General features: G+C 42.6%; 1 protein-coding gene across 1 annotated transcript in view; it reads right to left on the reverse strand.

Moving 5' to 3' along the window:
* Positions 1 to 12,494, reverse strand: part of LOC137098007 (cAMP-dependent protein kinase type I-beta regulatory subunit-like) — a 224,657-nt gene that overhangs the window by 101,374 nt on the left and 110,789 nt on the right. The window contains exons 5-6 of the mRNA XM_067473657.1: positions 10,315 to 10,376; positions 7,428 to 7,474 (exon numbers count right to left, since the gene is read on the reverse strand). Coding sequence (XP_067329758.1) covers positions 7,428 to 7,474; positions 10,315 to 10,376 — 109 coding nt within the window. The remainder of the gene's footprint in view (positions 1 to 7,427; positions 7,475 to 10,314; positions 10,377 to 12,494) is intronic.

The raw sequence follows: 12,494 nt of genomic DNA on the forward strand, positions 1-12,494 counted from the left end.
ACATGATGAGGGCCATGTATAAATATGTGAGAGGAAGCCACAGGGAGGAGGAGGGAGCAAGCTTGTTTTCTGCTTCCTTGGAGACTAGGACGCAAGGGAACTATGGCTTCAAACTACAAGAAAGGAGATTCCATCTGAACATGAGAAAGAACTTCCTGACTGTGAGAGCCGTTCAGCAGTGGAACTCTCTGCCCCGGAGTGTGGTGGAGGCTCCTTCTTTGGAAGCTTTTAAACAGAGGATGGCCATCTGTCAGGGGTGATTTGAATGCAATATTCCTGCTTCTTGGCAGAATGGGGTTGGACTGGATGGCCCATGAGGTCTCTTCCAACTCTTTGATTCCATGATTCTATGATTCTATGATTTCTGCTCCCTTGGCAGCCACCTCTCCACCAAAGTCAACATTGACACCAAAATACAACACCGCCTGAGCTCTGCGAGTGCAGCATTTTTCCGAATGAAGCAGAGAGTATTTGAGGACCAGGACATCCGTAAGGATACTAAGGTGCTTGTTTATAAAGCTATTGTCCTCCCAACCCTGCTGTCTGCCTGCGAACGTGGACTGTCTACAGATGTCATACACAATTCCTGGAATGATTCCATCAGCGTTGCCTCCAAACATCTTGCAAATCTCTTGGGAAGACAAGCAGACAAATATCAGTGTTCTGGAAGATATCCGTAAGGAGACCAAGGTGCTGGTTTATAAAGCTATCGTCCTCCCAACCCTGCTATACGCCTGCAAAACGTGGACTGTCCACAGGCGTCACATGCAACTCCTGGAACGATTCCATCAGCACTGCCTCTGGAAAATCCTGCAAATCTCCAGGGAAGACAAGCGGACAAATGTCCGCGTGCTGGATGAAGAAGCAAAGACCACCAGCACTGACGTGATGGTCCTCCGCCATCAACTCCGCTGGACCGGCCACGTTGTCCGGATGCCCAACCACCATCTCCCAAAGCAGTTGCTCTACTCCGAACTCAAGAACGGAAAATGGAATGTTGGTGGGCAGGAAAAGAGATTTAAAGATGGGCTCAAAGCCAACCCTAAAAATTCTGGCATAGACACTGAGAACTAGGAAGCCCTGGCCCTTGAGCTCTCCAGCTGGAGGTCAGCTGTCACCAGCATTGCTGCAGAATTTGAAGAGGCACGAGTGGAGGGTGAAAGAGAGAAATGTGCCAAGAGGAAGGCATGTCAAGCTAACCCCGACCGAGACCTCCTCCCACCTGGAAACCGATGCCCTCACTGTGGGAGAAGATGCAGGTCAAGAATAGGGCTCCACAGCCACCTACGAACCCACCCCCAGGACACTGAACTTGGAGGACCATCATCCTCGGAATACGACGGAACGCCAATGGAATGGAATGGATCCCGGACAACGTGGCGGGTCCAGCGGAGTTGATGGCAGAGGACCATCACTTCAATGCTGCTGGTCTTTGCTTCTTCTTCGAACATGCTGACATTTGTCCACTTGTCTGGCTTCTCTGGCTTGAGCCGAGGCCAGAATCATTTCCGACTCACTTCCTAAGTCGGAAGAAAAATGTTGAGACTAGCTTTGGAAGGGCAAAGGGACTTCCGCTTTCCTAAAAAAGTTCAAAATCGCTTCAAAAAGGTAATTATCCTGAAATTATTCCAAATTACGAAGATTCCGACCTGACCTAACCATGCCTAATCGATGTAAACCCGACTTGCCTAGCTTTCAACAGACCTATGACTGTTATATGGATTTATTTATTTATCGTGTCAGGAGCAAACCAAACAGTTGTATTACATTTCTAACAGAAGAAAACAAACAAAACACAAAGTTTGCAAGCTTGGTAGTTGATTAAATGCCCTTTGACCAGTATCTGGCCACTTGGAGTACTTCTGGTGTTGCCGCAAGAAGGTCCTCCCTTGTGCATGTGGCTGGGCTCAGGGTGCATCGCAGCAGGTGGTCAGTGGTTTGCTCCTCTCCACACTCGCATGTCGTGGATTCCACTTTGTGGCCCCATTTCTTGAGGTTGGCTCTGCATCTCGTGGTGCCAGAGCGCAGTCTGTTCAGCGCCTTCCAAGTCGCCCAGCCTTCTTCTGTGTACCCAGGGGGGAGTCTCTCATTTGGTATCAGCCATTGGTTGAGGTTCTGGGTTTGAGCCTGCCACTTTTGGACTCTCGCTTGCTGGGCTGTTCCAGCGAGTGTCTCTGTAGATCATAGAAAACTATTTCTTGATTTGAGTCATTGTTATATGGATGCCTGCCATAGATGTGGGTGAAACGTCAGGAGATAGTTTGTGGGATGGGCTGCAGACCTCATGATCAGATCTGGGACTGCTCAGAGCTCAGACTCCATTTTAGAACACAGAGATGCTATTAGACTTTGAACTGTTAAGAGCAAAGTCATGTTGGTTATAAGAACAATGCCCTGTCTTATCTGCACAGAGAAACTACTTCAAACCTATCTGTAACTGGATTGACAAGTGATGTCCCTGTATGTTGAATACATGAAGGTTGTGAGTAAACCAAATATGTTAATTTTAACAAAATGTACTTCATTTTTGTCTCTTGAGAACATGGCCAGACAGCCTGGAAAACTCACAGCATCCCAGGGATTCAAGCCATGAAAGCCTTTGACAACTTACTTTGCTTACTTACTTACTTAGGCAATCCCTCGTTGGACGAGTAGGATAGTCTTCCATGATAAGTATTCTTGTGGATCGGTATTCTTGTCACGCGGAGCCGTGACAATTAAAGTGGTATCAAACTGTGTTAACGTTACCCTTTGGGAAGGACATGCATTCCAGAAATGCAAAGATACAGAATGGGTGACGCCTGGCTCGAGAGCAGTACGTGTGAAAAAGATCTTGGAGTCCTCGTGGACAGGAAGTTAAACATGAGCCAGGAATGTGATGTGGCAGCAAAAAAAGCCAATGGGATTTTGGCCTGCATCAAGAGGAGCCTAGTGTCTAGGTCCAGGGAAGTCATGCTACCCCTCTATTCCGCTTTAGTTAGACCACACCTGGAATATTGTGTCCAATTCTGGGCACCACAATTCAAGAGAGATATTGACAAGCTGGAATGTGTCCAGAGGAGGGTCTGGAGAACAAGCCCTATGAGGAGCGGCTTAGGGAACTGGGCATGTTTAGCCTGAAGAAGAGAAGGATGAGGTGACATGATAGCCATGTATAAATATGTGAGAGGAAGCCACAGGGAGGAGGAGGGAGCAAGCTTCCTTTCTGCTTCCTTGGAGACTAGGACGCAATGGAGGAATGGCTTCAAACTACAAGAGAGGAGATTCCATCTGAACATGAGGAAGAACTTCCTGATTGTGAGAGCCGTTCAGCAGTGGAACTCTCTGCCCCGGAGTGTGGTGGAGGCTCCTTCTTTGGAAGCTTTTAAGCAGAGGCTGGATGGCCATCTGTCAGGGGTGATTTGAATGCAATATTCCTGCTTCTTGGCAGAATGGGGTTGGACTGGATGGCCCATGAGGTCTCTTCCAACTCTTTGATTCTATGATTCTATGAAGAGGGATCGCCTAAGCTCCTTTTCCATAATTGTAGTTCTCCAATTTGGGGGGGATTTGCAAGAGAAGCCAATGGAGATCTTTGAGAAGGGAACCCTCTCCGCCTGGGGCTCCCACTCCTTTTTGAAGAGGGAAGACATGCATGCCGTGTAATCAAACCGGGGCGATTACTGCAAAGAGGGAGCCTGAGGGGCATTCCACGCTGAGCTTTCAGCAGCAGGAATGTTGCCTCCAGGTGTGTGAGCAGGGCCTCCAAACCTAGAGTAATTTGTTTGTGTCTGATACCCCATTAACCTACTTCGTACGGACAAATAAGCTTGGCACACCCCAAAAGCGCCGCCTGGGAAAACCACTTCCGTTCAGACCAGGGTTTGGAAACATTCCTTTCGCACAGGCCTGGACAAACTTCAGCCTTCCTTCTAGGTGTTTTGGACTTCAACTCCCAATGACATCGAGCATGCCCCCCCCCCCCCCAAACAAGGGATGGTGACTTATAGTTCTGCAAAGGACAAAGGTACCAGACTGCACAATAGGGGTTAAGTCTTGGTCAATTTGCCAAGGCCTTAACAACAATGAGGACCCCATGAAACTCTGGGAATAGCTAGACCTTGGGGTCTCTGCCTCTCTCGGGAGCTGTAGTTCTCCAAGGACGGGGAGCAAAGCTTGTTTCCAGAGACACCAGGTCCATTTGGGCCACTCAAGAACTCCTGCCAGGACCTTTGTGCAACACCCTTGCGTCTTAGCCTTCCCCTATGGACGCTCTTTCCCCCCACATGGACAAACCTTATGAAATCTTGCCTTTTATGAACTTTTAGATACATGAAATGTGTTTTCTGATTTCTTGGTGTGGCAGAAGCCTTTCCCCTTTTCTTCTGCCCTTTGTTTCCCCTATATACATGAAGACACTCCACAAAAGGGACTACAAAGCCCCAAACATTCCAGGATTTTTTTTTATCCACAACCTCCCTTTGCATGAACAATAGCCTGAGCAGCTGGTGGCCCTCGGAGGAATTGCCCAGCCCTCAGCTGGCCCCTTTGGCAAAAATCTTAATCATATTTCCTCCTTAAGGACAAAAGGTCCTCGAAAAACCTTTTGCCTTCGCTCTGATTAACTCAGCTATCTCCACCAAGAAACAATCACCCCAGTCTACACATGTTGATAGATCGGGCTGGCTTGAGATTTCCCCTATGTCTCGCCGGCCACATGGCATTTCCTTTGTTCACTCCATTCCCAGATTCCTTTGTGCTCCCTCATCCCGCCTCCATCTCTCCTGATTGGCTGTCGCCACCAGGTGGCAGAGGTCTCCCCATTGGTTCCTACGGACCACTGGAGCTTCCTGACTGGTCCAGAGGCACCGGGGGCAGGGAACAACAGGGAAGCCGGGGCGGGGAGTTTGAACTCTGCAACTTTGAATTTGCTATTAATATGCCTCTGATCAATGTATTGGTATGCTTGTGGGTGAGCTATCCCCGCATTTGCATCCAACTCAGCTGAATTGCTCATTAAACCTTGATGCCTCTTTTTCGCCTTGGCAAGAGTCTCATTTCAATTATTAATATTAATAAAATTACTGGAATCAGGCTTCTCTGACGGCTCGCCAAGGTCATAGACCCTCTTTGGTGCGGTCCTAGGGGTCTCTCTTACTGGGGAGACCCTCCTAAAGTCCGTATTGACTTCACCACCATTCCTAACTTGAACGAGTGGATACTCCCAAAGTCAAAATCAACTTCAAGAGAAGAGAAATGTTTGCTTTTTGTTTGAATCTATGGATGCAGAATCTGTGGGTGCAATACCCTCCTACACTGCTGTACAAAATTCAATATATTTGCTTTGAACTGGATTACCTAGCATTGTAGACTCATACAATCCAGTTCAAAGCAGATAATGTGGATTGTTGGCTTTGAAGATCTGGATTATATGTCAGTGTAGAAGGGATCTTCATCTCCACAGCCATATAATGCAGTTTAACTGCAATGAACTGCATTAAATGGCAGTGTAGACCCACATAATCCAGTTCAAATCACATAATCTGGATTATCGGATTTCATAATCTGGAATATAAGGCAGTGTAGATCCATCCTAAATACTACCTCATGCTGGAGCTACTCTGCCATATAATGCAGTTTCTGAATCTAGATTATATGGTAGTGTAGACTCATATAATCCAGTAAAAATCATATAATCTGGATTATGGGATTTCATAATCTGGAATATAAGGCAGTGTAGATCCATCCTAAATACTACCTCATGCTGGAGCTACACTGCCATATAATGCAGTTTCTGAATCTAATTATATAGCAGTATAAACTCATATAATCCAGTACAAATCACATAATCTGGATTATCGGATTTCATAATCTGGACTGTATGGCAGTGTAGCTCCATCGTAAAAACTATCTCATGCTGGATCTACGCAGCCACACAATGCAGTTTCTGAATCTAGATTATATGGCAGTGTAGACTCATATAATCCAGTTCAAATAAAATAATCTGGATTATCGGATTTCATAATCTGGACTACATGGCTGTGTAGATCCATCCTAAATACTACCTCATGCTGGATCTATACTGCCATATAATGCAGTTTCTGAATCTATATTATATAGCAGTATAAACTCATATAATCCAGTACAAATCACATAATCTGGATTATCGGATTTCATAATCTGGACTGTATGGCAGTGTAGCTCCATCGTAAAAACTATCTCATGCTGGATCTACGCAGCCACACAATGCAGTTTCTGAATCTAGATTATATGGCAGTGTAGACTCATATAATCCAGTTCAAATCACATAATCTGGATTATCGGACTTCATAATCTGGATTACATGCCAGTGTAGATCCATCCTAAATGCTACCTCATGCTGGATCTACACTGCCATATAATGCATTTTCTAAATCTAGATTATATCGCAGTGTAGACTCATATGATCCAGTACAAATCACATAATCTGGATTATCTGATTTCATAATCTGGACTGTATGGCAGTGTAGCTCCATCCTAAATACTGCCTCATGCATAATGCAGTTTCTGAATCCAATTATATGGCAATGTAGACTCATATGATCTAGTTCAAATAATATAATCTGGATTATCGGATTTCATAATCTGGACTATATGGCAGTGTAGATCCATCCTAAATACTATACAGTTTTCTAAATCCATATTATCTGCTTAGAATCAAAAGCAGCATCGTTACATTCTACGTATCTAATGGAGTCTATCTTTCTGAAATGGAGTCTGAGCTCAGGGCAGTCTCAGATCTGATCTTGTGGTAGAGTAAAAGAAAGCTGCATACCAGAACATACATATACAGCACAATAAGCAAAACAGAATCATATGCAAATACTACCTCAGCCTGGATCTACACTGCCATATAATGCCGTTTCTGAATTGGGATTATCCACTTTGAACTAGATTAGATGAGTCCACAATAATCCAGTTCAAGGCAGATAATGTGGATTCAGAAACTAGAATTGTATGGCAGTGTAGATCCAGCCTGAGGTAGCATTTGCATATGATTTTGTTTTGCTTATTGTACTGTATATGTATGTTCTGGTATGCAGCTTTCTTTTACTATACCACAAAATCAGATCTGAGACTGCCCTCAGCTCAGACTCCATTTTACAAAGATAGACTCCATTGGACTCTCAGAATGTAAAGATGCTGCTGTTGATTCCAAGCAAATAATCTGGATTCAGAGTACTTATGCTGGGGAAACGGGACCAAAAAGGCCATTAATTGATCAGCTGCAAAGGAAAGAGAGTCTCAGAGTCCAAAAGTCACAGATTTTGTCTGCTTTCCTTCAACATGGTTGCATAAATCTGGAAAATGCAAGTAGAGTGTACCAACTGAATCATTTCCATGAAGGTGCCCTGACCCCACGGGGGAAACTTCGCATTCCTTTGGGCAAGAAACAAATGGCAACTTACATCCACTTCTCCTTGATCGATCACATAGAAGTTGTCTCCTTCATTACCTGCGAAGAAATCAAAACATAATTGAATTATTCTGGATTTTCTGAGAGAAATTGCTTCTAAAACCTGTTAGCTGGCTGAGATTTCCAAATACACTTTCCATATACAACGTTATTCATATACGTATATACGAATATACGCCCACCTGCTTTCTCCCTTCTCCAGCTCTGAGAGGCCTACCTCACAATGGCTCCATGACAATGTAGTTTCTGAATCTAGATTGCTGTGTAGACTCATATAATCCAGTTCAAATCACATAATCTGGATTACACGGCAGTGTAGATCCATCCTAAATACTACCTCAGGCTGGATCTACCTAGAATCAAAAGCAACATCTTTGCATTCTGAGAGTCTAATGGAGTCTATCTTTCTAAAATGGAGTCTGAGCTCAGGGCAGTCCCAGATCTGATCTTGTGGTATAGTAAAAGAAAGCTACATACCAGGATATACATATAGAGTACAGTAAGCAAAATAAAATAATATGCAAATACTACCTCAGGCTGGATCTACACTGCCATATAATGCCGTTTCTGAATTCGGATTATCTACTTTGAACTATGGTGGGCAGCCTCTCTTTGTGTGTGTCTTTTTCCTTCCTCACTTTCTCCCTTCTCCAGCTCTGAGAAGCCTAACGCACAATGACTCCATGACAACACAGTTTCTGAATCTAGATTATATGGCTGTGTAGACTCATATAATCCAGTTCAAATCACATAATCTGGATTACATGGCGGTGTAGATCCATCCTACATACTAACTCAGGCTGGATGTACACTGCCATATAATGCAGTTTTCTGAATCCAGATTATCTGCTTAGAATAAACAGCAACATCTTTACATTCTGAGAGTCTAATGGAGTCTATCTTTCTAAAATGGAGTCTGAGCTCAGGGCAGTCCCAGATCTGATCTTGTGGTATAGTGAAAGAAAGCTGCATACCAGAACATACATATACAGTAAAGTAAACAAAACAGAATCATATGCCAATACTACCTCAGGCTGGATCTACATTGCCATATAATGCAGTTTTCTGAATCCAGATTATCTGCTTAGATTCAACAGCAACATCTTTACATTCTGAGAGTCTAATGGAGTCTATCTTTCTAAAATGGAGTCTGAGCTCAGGGCAGTCCCAGATCTGATCTTGTGGTATAGTAAAAGAAAGCTACATACCAGGATATACATATAGAGTACAGTAAGCAAAATAAAATAATATGCAAATACTACCTCAGGCTGGATCTACACTGCCATATAAAGCAGTTTCTGAATCTAATTATATGGCAGTGTAGACTCATATGATCCAGTTCAAACAATATAATCTGGATTACCGGATTTCATAATCTGGACTATATGGCAGTGTAGATCCATCCTAAATACTATACAGTTTTCTAAATCCAGATTATTTGCTTAGAATCAACAGCAGCATCTGTACATTCTGGGAGTCTAATGGAGTCTATCTTTTTAAAATGGAGTCTGAGCTCAGGGCAGTCCCAGATCTGATCTTCTGGTATAGTAAAAGAAAGCTGCAGACCAGAACATACATATACAGGACAGCAAGCAAAACAGAATCATATGCAAATACTACCTCAAGCTGGATCTACATTGTCATATAATGCAGTTTTCTGAATCCAGATTATTTGCTTAGAATCAACAGCAGCATCTTTACATTCTGAGAGTCTAATGGAGTCTATCTTTCTAAAATGGAGTCTGAGCTCAGGGCAGTCCCAGATCTGATCTTGTGGTATAGTAAAAGAAAGCTGCATACCAGAACATACATACACAGTACAGCAAGCGAAACAGAAACATATGCAAATACAACCTCAGTCTGGATCTACATAGGGCCGCCTCTGGCTATAAACATATGAAAATAGGGCATAAAGCCTTGATTAAATGATACACACCAAATTGACCAAGGCTTAACCCTTATTATCCAGTCTGGTGTCCTTGCCCATAGCAAAACTATAAGTTACTATCTCTAATGGAGGGGGGGGGGGGTCATGTTCGACTTCAGTTGTTCATCGTTGGCAGAAATGTATCCAATTGCCTGGTGATTGTATGGAACAGTGAATAGTAGGGCTGGGCGGTTTCGTTCGTTAATTTCGTAATTCGTTATTTATTCGTATTTAAATTAGCTTACGATCCGATATTGAGCCATGCAGGAATAGTGTGAGGAGTAATTAAAAATTGAAACAATTTTTCCAATTTATTTCGTATTGTTTCGTAATTGTTTCGTAATTGGTTCAAAATTGTTTCGAAATTGTTTCGTAATTGTTTCCGTATGTCTGGTGCAAGTTTGATAGTTGTTGTTTGTTTTATCACACCAACAGTCAACAACAGAGGGAGAGGGAAGCTTCAGAAGTTCCCCCTGTCCCATTTGGAGGGTTTTTTAGCATATTGCGCAATCGCGCCTGCCATTAACAAATCGATTCAAAATTAACGAAATTTCGTAAATAACGAAATTTTGAAATCTCAAAATTTCGGAAGTATTTAGAATTTGGAAACGCTAGCGCCCCCTGGAAACGAATCAAGTTTAGAAACAAATTTTTCCGTGGTTACCCAGCCCTAGTGAATAGTGGTAGTTAAAGAGCACATTCTAAGGATTATTTCTGCCTTTGATTTATTAAAATATTCCCATCCAACAGTCAACAACAAATGGTAACGAAGGTGGAGGCATTACTTTTCATTCAACCCATATAGGAGGCTTGCAGAAGGTTACTGCTTCCAACACTAAATCCTCTGTTTCTCCCCTGCAATGGATGCCTTCTCCTCTTCCAGGCAAATCAGGAGAAACAAGGATTCCCAGAGGATGATGGGTTTCCAGGTACATGATCTGAGAGAGCTCACCCTGTTGTATGACGGTCTCTCCAGCAATGTGTGTCACGGGGAACATGGCATCAAAGATGTCACTGCAAAAGAAAGGAAGAGGTCTTGAGGCTCATGGGACAAACATCCATCATGACATCTGGATCTTTCTAGCGGAAGGCCCCTTACACACTCCCATGTAAAACCCAAATTATTTGCTTTGCAGTGTAGACCCATATAATCCAGTTCAAAGCAGATAATGTGGATGAAAGGACTAAAGAAGGTGCTAAATGGTTGAAGTCTTCACAGAAAAGGTCTGAAAGAGGCAAATGGAGCAGTGGAACTCTCTGGAGGCTCCTTCTTTGGAAGCTTTTAAACAGGGGCTGGATGGCCATCTGTCAGGGGTGATTTGAATGCAATATTCCTGCTTCTTGGCAGAATGGGGTTGGACTGGATGGCCCAGGAGGTCTCTTCCAACTCTAGGATTCGATGATTCTATGATTCTATGAAAGAGGGAAAGAGAGAACTCGGGCCCTTTCTACATTGCCATATAACAGTACAATACAATAATAGATAATATAATAATTCTATATCATATATATATATATATATATATATATATATATATATATATATATATATATATATAAATGCTCTGTGCATAAGAAGTTCCTTAAAAACAAAAGAACCAATGAATGAAATCACACCAAATTTGGCAACCAAATGTCTCACAACACAAGGAGTGACCATTACTCAAAAAAATATGATTTTGTCATTTGGGAGTTGTGGTTGCTGGGATTTATAGTTCACCTACAATCAAAGAGCATTCTGAACTCCATCAGCGATGGAATTGAACCAAACTTGGCACACAGAGCTCCCATGACCAACAGAATATACTGGAAGGGTTTGGTGGGCATTGACCTTGAGTTTTGGAGTTGTAGTTCACCTACATCCAGAGAGCACTATGGACTCAAACAATGATGGATCTGGACCAAATTTGGGACAAGCATTCAATATGCCCAAATATGAACACAGATGGAGTATGGGGAAAATAGACCTTGACATTTGGGAGTTGTAGTCACTGGGATTCACAGTTCACCTACAATCAAAGAGCATTCTGAACACTACGAACACCAGAATTGGGGCAAACTTCCCATGACCAACAGAAAATACTTAAGGCCATCTAATCCAACTCTCTTCATCAGGGCAAGAAAACATAAACAAAGTCCTCCTGACAAAGAGCCACCCAGCCATCGAGATAGATAGATAGATAGATAGATAGATAGATATTATTCACACAGAAAGAGATATAGTATCCTAGATTTGAAAGGGACCCTTAAAGAAGGACAATGATATGTTGCATGTTCCGGGGTGGGCAAACCAGACACTCTCCACATCAACACTGACAAAGAAACAGCAAGAAATACTGTTTACCCACAACAAGCAGAAAGAAATTGCATAGATTAGAAACCAACACTTTCTCATTCCTTTATTTTCCAGATCACCAGACTGGGCCACAGCAACACGTGGCAGGGGACAGCTAGTTATATATAATATTACTAATAATATTGCAGTATAGTAATACAGTAAAATATAATAATCTATAATACTGATATTGTGCTATGCTGATAATATAATATATTGTATACATATAATATTAATAACAATAATGTAATGTAAATATAATTATATTATAATTAAATATAATTACTACTGATAATATATGATAATAAACAATGATAGCATTATTTTATTGTTGTATTTTAGGTTGCAATGTTTTTAATTGTGAGCCGCTTTGGATCTCCGTATGGAGAGATAAAGCATATAATCCATATTATCAAATCAGATAATCCACATTAATTGCTTTGAACCAAATTATATAAATCTACACTGCCATATCCCGAGCTCTGAAGATCACCTGGGAAGGAATCCCACTGGAGCATTGCAGCGCACCCAAATCCCTGGGAGTCACTCTGGACCGTGCTCTGACCTACAAGAAGCACTGCCTGAACATCAAGCAAAAAGTGGGTGCTAGAAACAACATCATACGAAAGCTGACTGGCACAACCTGGGGATCACAACCAGACACAGTGAAGACATCTGCCCTTGCGCTGTGCTACTTTGCTGCTGAGTATGCATGCCCAGTGTGGAACACATCTCACCACGCTAAAACAGTGGATGTGGCTCTTAATCAGACATGCCGCATTATCACGGGGTGTCTG

This window comes from Anolis sagrei, chromosome X, assembly GCF_037176765.1.
Source record: "Anolis sagrei isolate rAnoSag1 chromosome X, rAnoSag1.mat, whole genome shotgun sequence".
Classification (NCBI taxonomy): domain Eukaryota; kingdom Metazoa; phylum Chordata; class Lepidosauria; order Squamata; family Dactyloidae; genus Anolis; species Anolis sagrei.